Source organism: Oncorhynchus gorbuscha, linkage group LG11, assembly GCF_021184085.1.
Source record: "Oncorhynchus gorbuscha isolate QuinsamMale2020 ecotype Even-year linkage group LG11, OgorEven_v1.0, whole genome shotgun sequence".
Classification (NCBI taxonomy): domain Eukaryota; kingdom Metazoa; phylum Chordata; class Actinopteri; order Salmoniformes; family Salmonidae; genus Oncorhynchus; species Oncorhynchus gorbuscha.
The window spans coordinates 46,066,008-46,084,961 of NC_060183.1; the positions used below are offsets into that span (position 1 = coordinate 46,066,008).

General features: G+C 44.2%; 1 protein-coding gene across 4 annotated transcripts in view; it reads right to left on the reverse strand.

Moving 5' to 3' along the window:
- Window positions 1-2,280: 2,280 nt before the first annotated feature.
- rfx3 (regulatory factor X, 3 (influences HLA class II expression)) overlaps window positions 2,281-18,954 on the reverse strand; it is a 64,320-nt gene continuing 47,646 nt past the window's right edge. For all 4 annotated transcript variants that reach the window (XM_046369826.1, XM_046369824.1, XM_046369825.1 and 1 more), the window contains 8 exons: window positions 13,462-13,577; window positions 12,709-12,863; window positions 12,493-12,590; window positions 12,167-12,316; window positions 11,700-11,908; window positions 11,328-11,481; window positions 11,173-11,215; window positions 2,281-2,888 (listed from right to left, as the gene is read on the reverse strand). In XM_046369826.1, coding sequence (XP_046225782.1) covers window positions 2,596-2,888; window positions 11,173-11,215; window positions 11,328-11,481; window positions 11,700-11,908; window positions 12,167-12,316; window positions 12,493-12,590; window positions 12,709-12,863; window positions 13,462-13,577 — 1,218 coding nt within the window. In that variant the 3' untranslated portion in view covers window positions 2,281-2,595. The remainder of the gene's footprint in view (window positions 2,889-11,172; window positions 11,216-11,327; window positions 11,482-11,699; window positions 11,909-12,166; window positions 12,317-12,492; window positions 12,591-12,708; window positions 12,864-13,461; window positions 13,578-18,954) is intronic.

The window sequence follows — 18,954 nt, forward strand, 5'->3', positions numbered from 1 at the left end:
CTATGGAGATTGCATGGCTGTGTGATCGATGATTTTATACACCTGTCAGCAACGGGTGTGGCTGAAATAGCTGAATCCACTGATTTGAAGGGAAGTCCACATACTTTTGTATATATAGTGTAATTTCATTTTCAAGACTGGTATGGATACGTGTGCATAACTTAAGAATAACTTCTCAAATAGTAAAACAAAAGCACAATAAATACCAATAAATAAAGTCTAGGCAAAGCATTGGTGCATACAGTTCTCCAGATATGAGAGTTAAACAAAAAACAGAAAAGTAATTTCAGTAGTATCAACAAGATTCTTCCAGTTCAACACTTTTTGCCAGTGTGTTGTCCATTTCCTAAAAGCGATCAATAACAGTTTAAGTACAAAATGTGTATCCAGTGTCGTCAGAAGCTGGTCCCCATGCCCCCGCCCATTTCACAGTCAATCGACCAATCACAGAAGAGCTAACTACCAACGAAACAACCACGGATGACAGATCAACCACATGAAAAACAAAACAAATAAAGATGAATACATACGTATTGTATCATCCTTATATATATCTATCTATCTATATATATATATATATATATATATCTTTAAATATCAGAAAATATCTACTTTTGGTCCACTATACAAAAATGCACTTTACAACCGATAGAACAAGAGATGATGATGTGGACTGAGGACTGAATGGGCTAAAATGACCATGTGTATTTTTAGCTGTGTAGTGTGAGAGGCATATAGTGTTATTGTGGAGTGTCGTGGGAGTAGTAAGGATACATATGTGTGTGAGAACAAGGTTTGGTGACGTGCTGCATGTGTTAAAAGGCTGGCACCGCTGGTGTGAGGTAGGGTGACTAGTGGGTGTGCGCAAAACCCACGCTCGGACTCATTCATCCACAACAACCACAACGGTTACGCGCAACCATCATCTCGATTAGGTCGAGCGCTCACGTCGGCACACGCTCACACTTCACCCGATTGCACATGCCAAAGCAGGAGCAGGCCTCGAGAGAGAGAGAGAGAGAGAGAGAGAGAGAGTGAGAGCAGGAACGAGGCAACACACCCACATCAGTGGGAAACCGAACAAACAAACAAAAAGTAATAGAACCGGCACAATCCAGAGAAAACTACAAGCACCTCTGAACCTGCACCTCCCCAGCCTTCAGTAACACCAACGAGCCAGCCCAAATCCAGCCACAAGTCACCAGAGAGAGGGCCAAAGCTGTGGCTGGGACAGTAACGCAGAATGTACTATCCCTCCCCACAACCACATAATCAGTCAGAACTACATGGACAGCTGCAGTAAGGGTTATTAAGGCACTAGGATGAAGCCGAGGTACATAGAATCCCTGACATTCAGTCTGCTCTGCAACACCACCCACAGCACTGTTGGGACAGGGAAACGGGACACGCAGCAGCCTCGCCGGGACCACTGTGGCGGCCATGACGGCTCTCACTCTCTGCCAGTTTCCTCTGGTTGGTTTGTTTTTTTTGGTCCATTCACAACTGAAGACATCTACCAAGATAGCAACTACAAACACACACACACTGAGAACATGTAGGTAGATTATACGAGTCTTAACTAATTACATTTTTATCACACTATCCAGGATCTAAATCCAACCAAACCAAGGCAATAAGTCAAGAGCATCCCATACGATGCATGAAGTGCGTAGAAAAGCTAGTGTTGTAGTGGTATAGTACATCCAGTCCGTCCGTCTGTCTCGCCTCGTGTTTCTATAGAGTAGCAGCACGCATAAGAGTACGTCTTTCTTCGTGGGCAGAACAAACTTCACGGCTAGAAGCCATTCGGGGTTATCAGGGGATCATGGCTACGATTATACACTATTCAATAAATCATAGAACGCAAAACAGCTGCCACATCACAAGCAATCATACATCACCGAATGTCATTATCTAAACAAAGGTTTGAAATACATAAAAAAGTCAACAACAACCAAAAATATCATATCGTTCAACTCAATTCGGTCCTTAACTGGAATGTGTCAATGCTTTCTCTGTAAGAACGTATATCACCTCATGATTGGGAGGAATATCTGCTAATGTGAGAGAACAGCACCTCTGTTTTGTTTATTATATATGCACTATATACGAAACAACCCGATCTAAGAGTGATCCAAGAGTACTCTTATCAATCAATCACATCGCTCATCTGGGGCTGGTGGCTTGGATTTGAGCTTTGAATATATACCCTCCCCTCTACACAGCTAGGGTCAGTCAGTGTCTCACATCTGGCAGCATCTCATGCCCCCCCCCCCCTTCCAATCCTCCTCCCTCACCCAGCATCCACTCCCAGAGGACAGAAATATGGGATGACAGCAGACAGAGGCGGCCCGCCCACATTCCTATTCACATCCAGCTCTCTTAATCTATCCACGGTTTGTGTGACGCCAGTGGCTGTGGTCATGGTGATTTTCATCGTCCTCTAGTGGCCTGGGGGCGGAGGAGAGCAGAGAAAACACAGCACATGACAGAGGGAAATAGTGCAGACGTGTGTGTGAGACAGCGTGACCCATTGAAATAGAGAGGGAGAGACAGACAGATCAAGAGAAGAGTGGTTTGTGGGCGTCTCTCTCTTCAGACGGAGGCGTAGGTATTGCCGGTGGCGCTGCAGTGGCGGATGGTGGGGGTGGCGGCAGAAGGGGTGAGGATGTGCTCAGCGTGGTCCTGGGGGGGCTGGGGCAGGGAGTGCAGGATACCCGGCTGCACCACCCCCACCACGGGGTTACAGCCGTCCTCCAGAGCCCCCACCTGAATCACCTGGATCACCTGGTGCTCATGCTGCAACTCAGCCTTCTCCCGCTTGGCCAGCGGCTCCCCAGACTCCTCCATGTCCTCCTCCAGGTCACTGTCCATCTCACTCACCTCGTCTGGAGACAAAGACAAGCGGACAGAGTCAGTCAGACAGACAGGTAGACAGACAGACAGATGTACAGGGTTAGAATGCCGACTCTTCAGGATTCTCATTAGTCAGTTTGGACCATTGTGTTTGCAGGAAAGGCTGATGGACCTGAAGACCCGACGTTGGGCAATAATGAGTGTTTGGATCAGGAAAGTTCTCTCTCACAACCTCTCTCTATAAGCCAGAATGCTGAATAAAATGATATTTTACCAGTTGTCTGAGTGGTTGGTCCTTTTGAAGAAACACTATATAAAACAGAAAATGATGTGGACACCCCTTCAAATTAGTGGATTCGAAAGTGAGGCAGGACTACAAACATGTTTTAAACACCCTCACTAGCACATAGAAGAGAATAATTATATCTGGCACCCTCCCATGCTACCAAAGGGCTTCGGAACATTTCAGACAACTCTTTGCCCCGAACAAGTACTTGAAGAAAACTTTCCAACGACAGGGAAATCTCTTTTTGTAACAACGCAGGGGTTCCAGGCTTATTTCGAGCAACATCACAAACTGTTTTAGAGACCGACAGACAGGGTCTGGTAGTGCTCCAGTGCTCCCTGTCAGAATAAGCAACAGAGGACTTGGAAACCATATAAACTCCTGTAGAAATGGCACTATGGTTATTGTGAGTAACCCAACTTACAGAGCCTTCAGGAAAGTATTCAGACTTTTTCCACATTTTGTTACATTACAGCCTTCTTCTAAAATCGATTGATTTTTCCTCATCAATCTACACACAATACCCCATAATGACAAAGCAATACTCCATAATGCCACTGAAAAACATCCCCATGCAGCCACCACCATGCTTCATCGTCTGAGAGTCTTTAGGTGCCTTTTGGCAAACTCCAAGTGAGCTGTCATGTGCCTTTTACTGAGGAGTGGCTTCTGTCTGGCCACTCTACCATAAAGGCCTGATTGGTGGAGTGCTGCATAGATGGTTGTCCTCCTGGAAAGTTCTCCCATCTCCATAGAGGAACTCTGGAGCTCTGTCAGAGAGACCATCGGGTTCTTGGACACCTCCCTGACCAACGCCCTTCTCCCCCGATTGCTCAATTTGGCCGGGCGGCAATGATCAATGGAAACAGGATGCACCAGAGCTCAATTTCAAGTCTCATAGCAAAGGGTCTGAATACTTATGTAAATAAGGTATTTATGTATTTTATTAATACATTTGCAAAAAAAAGTCAAGGGGTCTTTATACTTTCCAAAGGCACTGTATGTTCCTTTAACTCTGCCTTCTAGTGGGGTTATACAAACTGTTATCTCCTACCATTCGGATAGATTGGAGACTGTCAGAAAATGTGGTTGTAACGTTAATAATTTAGTTGTTATTCTATTGGTTACGTCGAAGGCAGATGCCCCAGTGGCAGAGTAGCCCACACTCATTGAATATGGTGCCTTGAAATGTTAGAGCAATCACAAGTAAAATCTTTCTCGTGATTGCCTCATTACTGAGCATTAAGATGATTGCATGTTTCCCGCTGAAACATAGCCGTCATCAGACTTTAGTGCCGATCTTATTGAAGCCTCCCCCTCGGACTACAGATTTTCATACTCTATCAGCCTCTATTTTTACTAATGCTCTTAGCTCTATGGACATTTTGTTTGGCGACTTTGGGTATTTTGAGCATCATGCTGTACTGTTTAAATGTCAGCCACCAGTGATGGCCATAACCCTGTATAGGCCACCAAAGCACTGCCCCAATTTCTTTACTGGTTTATCTGAACTATTGCCTATTGTCCTTAAGATGATAGAATCATTGTGTTGGGCGATTTTAATATTCATGTTGACAAAGAGACGGACTCAAAGGCCATTGAATTTATGAATCTTTTGAGCTCTATGGACTTTATCCAACATGTTACCGGGCACACCCATAGATGCAGCCATACCAGGTTATTGCCAAGGGGCTTTGTATTGACATATCCTCTATTGTTGATGTTGCTTTATCTGATCACCACTGTGTATTTTCTACTACCTTGTTGCCCATAGCACAGGGTAATACTGAACGCATTATTAAGAAACGCTATCTTACCTCTGAAGTTGCTACAGATTTTATTGAGTGTATGAACAATAATCCACCAGCCATTCTGCCTTCATCTTGTGATGATTTAGTTGATAACTTTAAAAGCAAATTAAGGGCAACCATTGATGCCATAGCTCCAGTAAAGTTGAAAAAGGCCACGTCCAAACGCAGAGCCCCTTGGATAAGTGAGGAAACTAATCAATTAAAGAGAAATTGCACAAAGGCAGAGCGGATGTGGTGAAAGTAAAAGTTGCAGGTCTATTATGATATTCTGAGAGCGCAAGTTGGCAATTAGAATTTGCCAGATGGGCTCATTTTTCTAACTTGATCACTTATTAATCAGAATAATTAGAGAGCACTCTTCTCGACCATTGGTGGCCTGATAAATCCCACCCCCGCAAACCTATGAGAACCTTCCTCCACGTCGAAATGTGATGAGTTTGCGGCATATTTCAGTCAAGGCCTGATGAGAAGTTGACACAGACATGCGCAGGAAAGTGATATCACAACTTAAGCTTTCAACCTGATTTCTCAATCTTATCCCTACCGCTTTCTTTAAAACAGTTTTTAATTGCATATCTGAAGAACTGCAAGCTATTGTTAATCACTGCCTGTTCACAGGCACTTTCCTCACTGCACTAAAAACTGCTATGGTGAAACCCCTTCCGAAGAAAAGTTATTTAGATTCTTCAGCTCTTAGCAATTCTCAACCTTCCATTCTTAAGAAATATTCTGGATGAATGAGTGTTCAAAAAGCTAAAATATTGTTTTAAGTGCCAACTGTATTGCCAACTGAAAAATTCCAATCTGGTTTTTGTGCCCACCACAGCACAGAGAAAGCCTTAGTTAAAGTGGTAAATTATCTTGACAGATAACAGCTCTCGGTTGTTGTACTCTTAGATGTAAGTGCTTCATTCAACACTGTTGATCATGTCGTCTTTCTGGACAGACTGGAGAGGTAGGTTGGCCTCTCAGGTCCAGTTCTAAATTAGTTTTGGACCTATTTAACCAATCAATTAGTTTTTTTGTCACCCTTAGTGAACATAACTCAGAAAAAACCTATCACATGTGGCATTCCACAAGGTTCGATTTTGGGTCCGGTACTGTTCAGTTTATATGTTATGCCTTGGCAGCATTATCAGAAAGCACAGCATTGATTTTCATACCTACGCAGACGATACACAACTTTACATTTCTGTGTCACCTGAGGATTTTAGCTCCACAGATAAATTATTGGACTGTATTACTGATTGAAATACTTGGATGACTCACAACTTCCTCCAGCTGAAATCAAGACAAAGGTACTTGGAGCCGAAGCACAGAGAAAATCTAGCCGCACATTTGAATTCACAAGCAAAGATAAAACACCAGATAAAAAAACCTGTGTTATTTTAGATTGTGAACAAAACTTTGAGTCACACATTAGGAAAGTGACCAAAATAGCTTTTTACCACCTGAGGGAAATTGCCAAGATGCGGCTGTTTCTCTCTCTGACTGATACAGAGAGACACATCCATGCTTTTACTACAATCAGGCTTGACTACTGTAATGCTCTCCTGTCTGGTCTACCTAAGAAAGACATTGGTCAACTGCAAAACATAGAGAATGCTGCAGCACGGGTACTGACCAAGGCCAGACGGAGAGCACACATTACACCAGTTTTAAGGTCTCTGCACTGGCTGCCTGTGAGTGTTAGAATTGACTTTAAGATTCTTCTATTGTTTCTAAACCGATCAACGATTGCGCATCCCAATACATGTCACACATGCTTTTAAGTTATGTACCCAGTAGGTCCCTCAGGTCCTCTAGCACTGGCCTTTAACTATCCCATAGCCTGGGACGAAGAGGCATGGAGATGCAGCCTTTAGTTATTATGCCCCCAGCCTCGGGAATAGCCTACCAGAGAACCTGAGGGGGGCTGAAACTGTGGACATATTTAAAAGAGATCTTAAAAGCACCTTACGCCTCCCGGCTGGCGCAGTGGTTAAGAGCGCTGTACTGCAGCGCCAGCTGTGCCACCAGAGACTCTGGGTTCACGCCCAGGCGCTGTCGTAACCGGCCGCGACTGGGAGGTCCGTGGGGTGACACACAATTGGCCTAGCGTCGTCCGGGTTAGGGAGGGGTTGGCCGGTAGGGATATCCTTGTCTCATCGCGCGCCAGCGACTCCGGTGGCGTGTGGGCGCAGTGCGCGCTAACCAAGGTTGCCAGGTGCACAGTGTTTCCTCCGACACATTGGTGCGACTGGCTTCCAGGTTGGATGCGTGCTGTGTTAAGAAGCAGTGCGGCTTGATTGGGTTGTGTATCGGAGGACGCATGACTTTCAAACTCCGAGCCCGTACGGGAGTTGTAGCGATGAGACAAGATAGTAAACAATTGGATACCACGAAATTGGGGAGAAAACAGGGTAAAAAAAAAAAAATGTTAAAACAAAAAACAAACAAAAAAAGCACCTTACATGCTGACCACACCAATCGCGTCGCATGTGCGAGCGTTGCAAAATAAATGTAAGCATACATGTGGATACAATTATTGCAACCACAATGCTCGCGTGCACCAACGAGCGCCTGTGTTGCCAAGCGCTAAAATAGAAGTCAGTTCCATTTGTTATGCTGAACAGTGCAAGTCCTGCCTCTTCCATCTCCTCATTGGTTTATAGAAGCAGATATCCACGTGACATCTCCTCATTGGTTTTACCCACGTGGGTGATTGAAAGATGAACTGAGTATGGTCGGTCGTCGTGGTAACTATGAAAATGAGATGCCAATCACCATATAAAGTCCAAAGAAGAAAGAGCCTGGAAGGAGGAGAGATGACTAAAAACGATTTGGTTGACCGTTTTGCGTGGATTAATTGTCGGAGTAGAGGACCTTGCACATTTCAGGTAAAATAACAACTCAACATTTATATCCCAGCATAAATTAGCTAGCTACAGCAAGCTAGCTAAATAGGACAAATTAGCTAGCAACTGCAAGCTAGCTAGCTAAATTGTCATAAATGTTTAATGCTTTTTGACCTGTCCCCAAATAAATATAATTGGTTCAGGGTTTGTTTTGATATTTCAACCTGCATGTCGTGATCGCGTTTGGTGTGGGGGGACAAAATCTATTTGCGGATGGTTTGGCTACAGTGTTAGGGTGCATTTTAGTTCAGTTGGTGTCATTCTTTTGTTTTTTAAATCTAATGTTCAGTGGGGCAAAAAAGTATTTAGTCAGTCACCAATTGTGCAAGTTCTCCCACTTAAAAAGATGAGAGAGGCCTGTAATTTTCATCATAGGTACACTTCAACTATGACAGACATAGGATTCACATTGTAGGATTTTTTATGAATTTATTTGCAAATTATGGTGGAAAATAAGTATTTGGTCACCTACAAACAAGCAAGATTTCTGGCTTTCACAGACCTGTAACTTCTTCTTTAAGAGGCTCCTCTGTCCTCCACTCGTTATCTGTATTAATGGCACCTGTCTGAACTTGTTATCACTCCAAACTCCACTATGGCCAAGACCAAAGAGCTGTCAAAGGACACCAGAAACAAAAGCTAAGCTGGGAGCTGGGACCAAAGTAACAAAGCCTACCATCAGCAAGGGCATTGAAGATGAAACGTGGCTTGGTCTTTCAGCATGACAATGATCCCAAACACACCGCCCGGGCAACGAAGGAGTGGCTTCGTAAGAAGCATTTCAAGGTCCTGGAGTGGCCTAGCCAGTCTCCAGATCTCAACCCCATAGAAAATCTTTGGAGGGAGTTGAAAGTCTGTCTTGCCCAGCAACAGCCCAAAAACATCACTGCTCTAGAGGAGATCTGCATGGAGGAATGGGCCAAAATACCAAAAACAGTGTGTGAAAACCTTGTGAAGACTTACAGAAAACGTTTGACCTCCGTCATTGCCAACAAAGGGTATATAACAAAGTATTGAGATAAACTTTTGTTATTGACCAAATACTTATTTTCCACCATAATTTTCTCATTTTGTCTGTCATAGTTGAAGGTACACTTCAACTATGACAGACAAAATGAGAAAATTATGGTGGAAAATATGATGAAAATGATGAAAATGACAATTACAGGCCTCTCTCATCTTTTTAAGTGGGAGAACTTGCACAACTAGTGGCTGACTAAATAATTTTTTGCCCCAATGTATGTTGTGCAGTAAATATTTTGTTATTTTATTTCTGTAAAGCAAATTGTGTTGCATTCCATGTCTGAAAGGTGCTGTATAAAAGAAAGCTTGATTTGAATTCAGCCAAACCCATTTCTGACAGATGTATAAAATTGAGCACACAGGCATTCAAACTCCAGACACACATTGGCAGTAGAATGACCTTACCGAAGAGCTCAGTGACTTTCAATGTGGCACTGTCATAGGATGCCACCTTTCTAACAAGTCAGTTTGTCAAATTTCTCCCCTGCTAGAGCTGCCCCGGTCAACTGTAAGTGCTGTTATTGTGAAGTGGAAACGCCTAAGAGCAACAGCGGCTCAGCCGCGAAGTGGTAGGCCACACAAGCTCACGGAACGGGACCGCCGAGTGCTGAAGCGCGTACAAATTGTCTGTCCCCCGTTGCAACACTCACTACCGAGTTCCAAACTGCCTCTGGAAGCAACGCCAGCACAATAACTGTTCGTTGAGAGCTTCATGAAATGGGGTTCCATGGCCCAGCAGTCGCACACAAGCCTAAGATCACCATGTTCAATGCCAAGCGTCCACTGGAGTGGAGAAAAGCTCGCCGCCATTGGACTCTGGAGCAGTGTAAACATTCTCTGGAGTGATGACGCTTCACCATCTGGCAGATTTGTCCGTCGGACTGCTTCACCATCTGACAGTCCGACGGACAAATCTGAGTTTGGCAGATGCCAGGAGAACAGTACCTGCCCCAATGCATAGTGCCAACTTTAAAGTTTGGTGGAGGAGGAATAATGGTCTGGGGCTGTTTTTCATGGTTTGGGCTAGGCCCCTTAATTCCAGTGAAGGGAAATGTTAATGCTTCAACATACAATGACATTCTAGACGATTCTGTGCCTCCAACTTTGTGGCAACAGTTTGGGGAAGGACCTTTCCTGTTTTAACGTGACAATGCCTCGGGCACAAAGCAAGGTTCATACAGAAATAATTTGTCAAGATCGGTGTGGAAGAACTTGACTGGCCTGCACAGAGCCCTGATCTCAACCCCATCGAACACATTTTGGATTAATTGGTACGCCAACTGCGGGCCAGGCCTAATCGCACAACATCAGTGCCCGACCTCACTAATGCTCGTGGCTGAATGGAAGTCCTCTAGTCAATGTTCCAACATGTAGTGGAAAGCCTTCCCAGAAGAGTGGTGGCTGTTATAGCAGCAAAGGGGGGGACCAACTCCATATTAATGCCCATGATTGTGGAATGAGATGTTCGACGAGCAGGTGTCCACATACTTTTGTGAGACAAAATATCTTCAGAGTCGTGTTATCAACCCGGCCTTCAATATGTTGGTCTGCGCATAGTTTGTATTTCCAATACTGATGCAATTCGCACGTGACAAATACTTTCACAATACGGATGAGCCGAACCGAACGGCAACCACTTCTAGCCGATTGTGAGGAAACGTGCTTCGGACGACTACATTCGGTTACATTCAGCTATTGTTTACATATTGTGCATTACGTGCAACAGATGGAAAATACAAGCGACAGAACCAACAGGCGCCACAAAAAGTCGGGTAAACAGCCCTTTCTTGTGGACACCCTATCGCCACCTCCTACTGCCAAAAGGACCAACAGCATGTACAACTGTTAAAAGAAGTCTAAATATAATCTTACTCAACATTCTGCCTTGTAGAGACTGTCGCTTATTTTTTAACAGAGACTTCTTTCAGACTGATATTCATGGCGTAACCACGGTAACAGTCTGGTGTTTAGGCACGGCAACTGTTTAACAAAAGCTCCTCGCCTTTTCTTATGAACATCTTAGTATTAAACGTAACTTCACAAAAATGTGAAATGATCCAATAGCTTCTCGACTGCAGCTGACCATAACATGTTTGAATGGGTAATAATTGAAACTGCTATCCTCTAAGTTGCAGCACGTTGAGACGAAGGTAGGAGGAGGTACGACGCATAACAAAAGAAGAATGACGCACAGCAATGCTGAACGGACGTGGCTTCAAAGGGCTTAATAACTCCATGTAATGTGGAAGCAGAAGCCTACAGAGACTTAGCCTGTAGACGCAGCTTGGGGTTGGCTTACCTTTGTCCATGTAAGCAGGCGACATGGCGTTGAGGTCATCGAACTGCAATACATTAAGCAGCACAAAGAAACCACACTGAGACTGAGCCAAGGAGTAATGGGAACATTACAATTATGTGCGTGTGTGGTGTGTGTTCATTTCATCGGGGCCTTACGTCACCCATGACACCGATGGGCGTCTCGCCGGTTGCCTGGGCGACACGGTGTTCCACCAGGTAGAACATGTACTCGTCGTAGAGCAGGCGGATCAGGTGGAACGAGCCGAAACTGGCCGCGCTGCGCAAAGTCAGGTCTCGAATCACCATGGAGCTGACAAAGAGAAGGACAACGAGATCAACCACTGGAAAACTGCTAATAAGCTGCCAAACCAAATCAATTGATATGATAAACAATAAATATCACAACACATTACTTAAATCGGTTGAGGGAGCAAAAACATATATATTTTGAGAGTTTTTTTCCTCACCATAAAATTTGGATGAATTCTATGGTACTCATAGAACCCATTCAATTTATATGTAGCTGACCTGTAGAAGGACCACTTGAGCAGGAACTGACGCGCAGCCCTGGGGAAGCTGGGCCTGTCCTCGAAGGGCTGTAGGACCTGGGTGACCACGTTGTCCAGCCAGGCAGCCCACTGCTCCAGAGAGCTCTGCTGCTGCAGGGTGGCCTTGAAGTCCTGCTCTAACCTCTGAACCACACCCTCCTCACACTGACACACCCATGACGCCTGCTCCTAAAGAGAGAGAGAGAGCGCGAGGACGGGTCAGTGTGGGATAACACAAACAAACATGCAAAAACACAGATGCACACGTGCCCCTTGATGAAATAAACAGCAACCTCAAGCGGGGAGAGGACATAGAGATAATGACAGATGGCTATACTGTGGACAGACGTGTCCCTCTAACTAAATACACAGACAAGGCAGACCAAACCACATCCAGCCAGATGGAGGGACAGGCAGACAGACAGCCATCCAGAGGGACAGACGGACCTGTACGTTGGCGAAGTCGACGCGGTTGAGGTCGCTGAGCATCTGATTGATCTGGGAGGTGTTCTGCAACACGGCGCGGGCTGCCTGGGCCAGGTGGTTCAGACTAGTGTAACGACGCATCGTCTGAGAAAAGGCACTAACAGCGGCAACCTGAGGCCAATCAAACACACAGAGGATCAAACAGCAGCCAATTAAAATCAGACCAAGGCCAGTCAAAAAAGATAAGAGAGGAAAGTCAGGATCAAACAAAATAGAGGCAATTTAAGTTTATTTGCCAATATGTGTGTGTGTGTGAGAGTGAGTGAGTGAAGAGAGAGTGTCTGTACCTTTGTCTGGATCATTCTCTGTGGAATGACGTTCATGGCATTGTTGAGCCAGCCTTCCAGGCTTTTGGCAAAGTTGCGGATGGCTTGAGTCAAGGCACCTAGAGAGGGAGAGATACAGTGGACAGCAGTCTATATAAAGATCACCATTTGAATTCTGATACCCAACAAGGAATGAGTGAGAAAGTGTGTGTGTGACTGTGTGTGTCAGCCACTCACTGGGGATGGGTCTGAGGACATCAGGGATGAGGATCTCCACTAGGGCCTGGTACATCAGGTGGTCACAGGAACTCATCCACTTGAGCACAGCCTCGTTCCTACAGAGCACCACCAGCCTGGAACAGGGCAAACGGCCCTCAATCTCACTCATACCACTGTGGAGACGGAGTTCAAAGTTACACACACTTAACCTCAATCTCACTCGGCCTACTGTGGGAGGGGTTTGTGTCATTACTGAATTATTTTATGTAGCAAATCAAATATTAAACCCTGTAAACAATTAATTTTAACCAGGTATTTATTTGAAACAGGTGTTTATTTGCTGAAAAGTGTGCCATTGCCCAGCTATTAAAAAGGGACAAGCGAATATTTGCATTTGATTGATTGATTGAAGTTTTACATTATTTACAGGGGTCGCGCACTGTCCCAATGAACTAACTCATCCATGTAAAAAATATAGTATATCTTTTTTTAAATCGCACCAAAGTGCACTAGGACTTTTTTGCTCCTGCATGAGCGGAAAAGAATACTGATAATATGGAGCATGCACAGGCTATAAACATGTTCCAATATGTAAAAATAATTTATGCTAACTAATTTACCAATTGGGCTCATTTCTCGAGGTAGAATTGATATTTTAGATGGTGTCAGCATTAATTTATTTTCACTAATTTTGGAGTAGAATATCCTTTTAAAAAGTCACCAGAACTGACCTTCAGGAGAGAGGGAGAGAACGAGAGAGAGAGAGCTGACCTGTTTTCTGTGATGGTGGTGCCCTCCACTAAGTCAGAGGGGGAATAGCGCCAGAATGTCTGCCACAGCTTCTCTATTAGACTGAACTGGAGGTTCACCACCACATCCAGAATGGCCTGCAAGAGAGACATGGTCAGCATCACACAACTGAGCTGAATAACTATTCACAGTCAAGCTGATTAGTGTGGATGAGCTGGTGTGGATCAATGAAGATGAAGACTTGTAAAGATCATGCATGCCAAAGAAAGCCCCCATTCATCTGCACATGGGGGCCGATTCAGACTTGGAAAATCTGTGCTTTTCTTTTTTTTTTTTGATTCAAGAACTTCTCAGTAGTTGGTATTAAGACTTACCTTATGGGTGTGGCTCCCTTGCGCATACTGAATACATTCAATTCAACTGCTGAAAATCCCTCACTCTTGCTGGCCAATAGATTATCTCGTGGAGTGTTCGCTCAATAGGGTTTTCAGTACATTTATCTAAAGCCATCCCTTTAAGATTAAAAAATACTCTGATCTTGTAGATTAATTAGGGTTGGGAATGTATTTATTAGTTGTTTTTTTAAGGTCGAGGAGAGCCTTTACACACTAAATATATTGTTGAATAAAACAATACAGTGGTTTGATTCATCCTGAAAGATGCCATATTCAATCCATGAATTATTGGAAGGTGAGAAAAGTGTACAACAGTGGGGGTCAGTGCCGTTTAAGATGAGGGAGGACGATATTGGTTTTTATGAGCATGGCCTTATTTTTACGACAGCATATTGGATGACTGTTATTCATATTCCATTCACCTAGCTCAATGTAACATTGATAAATTAGTCTAGGCTGCTACATAATACTAAAATCTTCCCAATACCCATCAACCTAGCCTATGAATGAAAGTTTAGAACGCAGGTGCACACAGGTCGAGAGAAAGATTTCAGGTGACAGACAGTGACACATTCAATTACAGCCTTGCACACTCTTGCCTGCATCTAGCTGATTTAGGGTGTATTAGTTGCAAACAAGTTTCATTTGGACAAATTCACATATGTTTATTCCTATTTAATTCCGTAAACTTCTGTTTAAGAACGTTTTTCAACAGAATCAGCGGAATGAATACACCCTGAGTTAGTAAACCGGCTACAATCATGCTGTACAGTGTACAGTTAGTAAGCAGTTACACCTGTGGGCCCCGGTGGCAATGCATTTGTAAAACTAAAAGCTTACCTTGACACGGAACCCAAACCGGCTGCACGCGTGCGCTATCGTGCATAAATGTATTTTGTCCCCCTACACCAAACGCGATCACGACACACAGGTTAAAATACCAATACAAACTCTGAACAAATGACATTAATTTGGGGACAGATCGAAAAGCATTAAACATGTATGGCAATTTAGCTAGTTAGCTTGCACTTGCTAGCTAATTTGTCCTCTTTAGCTAGCTTGCTGTTGCTAGCTAATTTGTCCTAGGATATAAACATTGAGTTGTTATTTTACCTGAACTGCACAAGGTCCTCTACTGCGACAAATTAATCCACACATAAAACGGACAACCGAATCGCTTCTAGTCATCTCTCCTCCTTCCAGGCCTTTTCATCGTTGAACTTATATGGTGATAGGCATCTAAACTTTCATAGCATTACCACGACTACCGGCAAAACAGTTCGTCTTTCAATCACCCACGTGGGTATAACCAATGAGGAGATGGCACGTGGGTACCTGCTTCTATAAACCAATGAGGAGATGGAAGAGGCAGGACATTCAGCACGATCTGCGTCAGAAAGAGAGAGGAGTTCTATTTTAGCCCGTGGCATCGCAGACGCTCGTTGGCGCGTGTGAGCAGTGTGGGTGCAATAATTGAATAACATGGATTTCTACATTTATTTTGCGACGCACGCGACGTGTCCGGTCTGGTCAGCATGTGATTTGTAAAAGTTCCCGTGTTGGATAGTCATAGCCAGCTAGCTAACATAGCATCTCTCTGTTTGAGTAGGCTAAACTAGCTAGCTGCATTTGCTAGCGAAGTAACTGAAAGTAAAACAAATGTTTAAAAAAAAGACTCTTGAATTTGTTCAAAACTGTTCAACTTTTGTCTTTCTCTTTGAGTCTACTACTCACCACATTTTATTACCAGTTAGCTGGTAGGTTATGCTATCAGTACTAGATTTTTCTACGTGTTTTTTTTATTTTTACCTTTATTTAACTAGGCAAGTCAGTTAATAAGAACTAATTCTTATTTACAACGATGGCCTAGGAACAGTGGGTTAACTGCCTTCAGGGGCAGAATGACATATTTGTACCTGGTCAGCTAGGGGATTCGATCCTTTCAGGTACTGGCCCAACGCTCTAACCACTAGGCTACCTGCCGCCCCTCATTCTCTGATCCTGATTGGGTGGACAACATGTCAGTTCATGCTGCAAGAACTCTGATAGGTTGGAGAATGTACTCCGGAAGTTAGAATTACTGGGCAAGTCTATGGAATGGGGTGAGAACCATGAGCCTCCTAGGTTTTGTATTGAAGTCAATGTACCCAGAGGAGGACGGATACTAGCTGTCCTCCGGCTACACCATGGTGCTACCTTACAGAGTGCTGTTGAGGCTACTGTAGACCTTCATTGCAAAACAGGATATATTTTTTAAATATTTCACTAATGACATTTTTATGCAATTCACTGAGGATGGTCCTCCCCTTCCTCCTTTGAGGAGCATCTACAGGTGTACAATAGGGTTGAACAACTGTCCTACAAAATCAACCCTAATCCTCACTAATCATGGAACAGTGATGACAACGGTCCAGTTGTTGTGAACCGTGTACCAGGCTCTAGGTTTAAACTGCTATGGGTGGTCTGTGTCTCAAATTATTGCAAAACTTGTAATACAGTGCATTCGGAAAGTATTCAGACTTATGTATGAAATCGTTTTCCCCCTCATCAATCTACACACAATACCCCATAATGACAAAGCAAAAACAGGTTTTTAGAATTTTTCGCTAATGTATTAAAAATAAAAAACTGAAATGTCACATTTACATAAGTATTCAGATCCTCAGTACATTGTTGAAGCACCTTTGGCAGCGATTACAGCCTCGAGTCTTATTGGGTTGTCTTCTTACACACCTGTATTTGGCACACCTGCATTTGGAGAGTTACTCCCATTCTTCTCTGCAGGTCCTCTCAAACTCTGTCAGGTTGGATGGGGAGTGTCACTGCACAGCTATTTTCAGGTCTCTCCAGAGATGTTCGATCGGGTTCTATTCTGGGCTCTGGCTGGGCCACTCAAGGACATTCAGAGACTTGCTCCGAAGCCACTCCTGCATTGTCTTGGCTGTGCGATTAGGGTCTTTGTCTTGTTGGAAGGTGAACCTTTGCCCCAGTGCTCTGGAGCAGGTTTTCATCAAGGATCGCTGCACTTCACACTGTCCATCTTTCCCACGATCCTGAGAAACACTTGAGCTCTGTCAGAGTGACCATTGGGTTCCTGGTCACCTCCCTGACCAAGGCCCTTCTCCTCCGATTGCGCAGTTTGGCCAGGCGTCCAGCTCTAGGAAGAGTCTTGGTGGCTCCGAACTTCTTCCATTTAAGAATGATGGAGGCCACTGTGTTCTTGGGGACCTTCAATGCTGCAGACATTTTTTGGTACCATTCCCCAGATCTGTGCCTCGATACAATCCTGTCTCGGATCTCTATGGGCAATTCCTTCGACCTCATGTCTTGGTTTTTGCTCTGACATGAACGGACAACTGTGGGAACTTATATAGACAGGTGTGTGCCTTTCCAAATCATGTCCAATCAATTGAATTGACCACAGGTGGACTCCAATCAAGTTGTAGAAACATCTCAAGGATGATCAATGGAAACAGGATGCACCCAAGTTCAATTTCGAGTCTCATAGCAGAGGGTCGGAATACTTATGTAAATAAGGCATTTCTGTTTTTTATTTGAAAATGTCTAAAAACCTGTTTTCGCTTTCTCACTACTTGCTAACATGCAATCATTGGAAAATAAAATAGATGACCTAGGATTATGATTATCCTACCAACGGGACATTAAGAACTGTAATATCTTATGTGTCACCGAGTCGTGGCTAAACGATGACATAGATAATATAGAGCTGGAGGGATTTTCAATGCACCGGCAGAACAGAGAAGCTACGTCTGGTAAGACGAGGGGTGGGGGTGTGGGTCTTTATGTCAATAACAGCTGGTGCGCAATGTCTAATATCAAATAAGGCTCAAGGTATTGCTCGCCTGAGGTCGAGTACCTTATGATAAGCTGTAGACCACACCATCTACCAAGAGAGTTCTCATCTATATTATTCGTAGCCGTCTATTTACCACCACAAACCAATGCTGGCACTAAGACCACACTCAACGAGCTGTATAAGGCCATAAGCAAACAAGAAAATGCTCACCCAGAAGCGCTGCTCCTAGTGGCCAGGGAATTTAATGTAATGCAGGCAAACTTAAATCACATTTACCACATTTTTACCAGCATGTCACATGTGCAACCAGAGAGAGAGAAAAAAGACCACCTTTACTCCACACACAGAGACGCATACAAAGCTCTCCCCTGCCCTCCATTTGGCAAATCTGACCATAATTATATCCTCATGATTCCTGCTTACAAGCAAAAACTAAAGCAGGAAGTACCAGTGACTCGCTCAATACGGAAGTGGTCAGATGACATGGATGCTGCGCTACATGACTGTTTTGCTAGCACAGGCTGGAATATGTTCCGGGACTCATCCAATGGCATTGAGGAGTATACCACCTCAGTCACCGGCTTCATCAATAAGTGCATCGACAACGTCGTCCCACAGTGAACGTATAAACATATCCCAACCAGAAGCCATGGATTACAGGCAACAGCTGCATCAAGCTAAAGGCTAGAGCTGCTGATTTCAAGGAGCGGGACACTAATCCCGCTATGCCCTCAGACGAAAACATCAAACAAGCAAAGTGTCAATACAGGATTAAGTTTGAATCCTACTACACCGCCTCTGATGCTCGTTAGATGTGGCAGGGCTTGAAAACTACTACGGACTACAAAGGGAAACCCAGACGCGAGCGGCCCAGTGACGCGAGCCTACCAGATGAGCTAAATGCCTTTTATGCTCGCTTCGAGGCAAGCAACACTGAAGCATGCACGAGCGCACCACAGTCTGGATGACTGTGTGATAACGCACTCCATAGCCGATGTGAGCAAGACCTTTAAGCAGGTTAACATTCACAAAATTGTGGAGCCAGATGATTACCAGGAAGTGTACTCAAAACATGCGCTGACCAACTGACAAGTGTCTTCACTGACATTTTCAACCTCTCTCTGAATGAGTCTGTAATACCTACATGTTTCAAGCAGACCACCATAGTCCCTGTGCCCAAGGAAGTGAAGGTAACCTGCCTAAATGATTACCTCCCCGTAGCACTCACGTCGGTAGGCTTGCAGTGCTTTGAAGGCTGGTCATGGCTCACATCAACACCCTCCTCCCGGATACCATAGACAC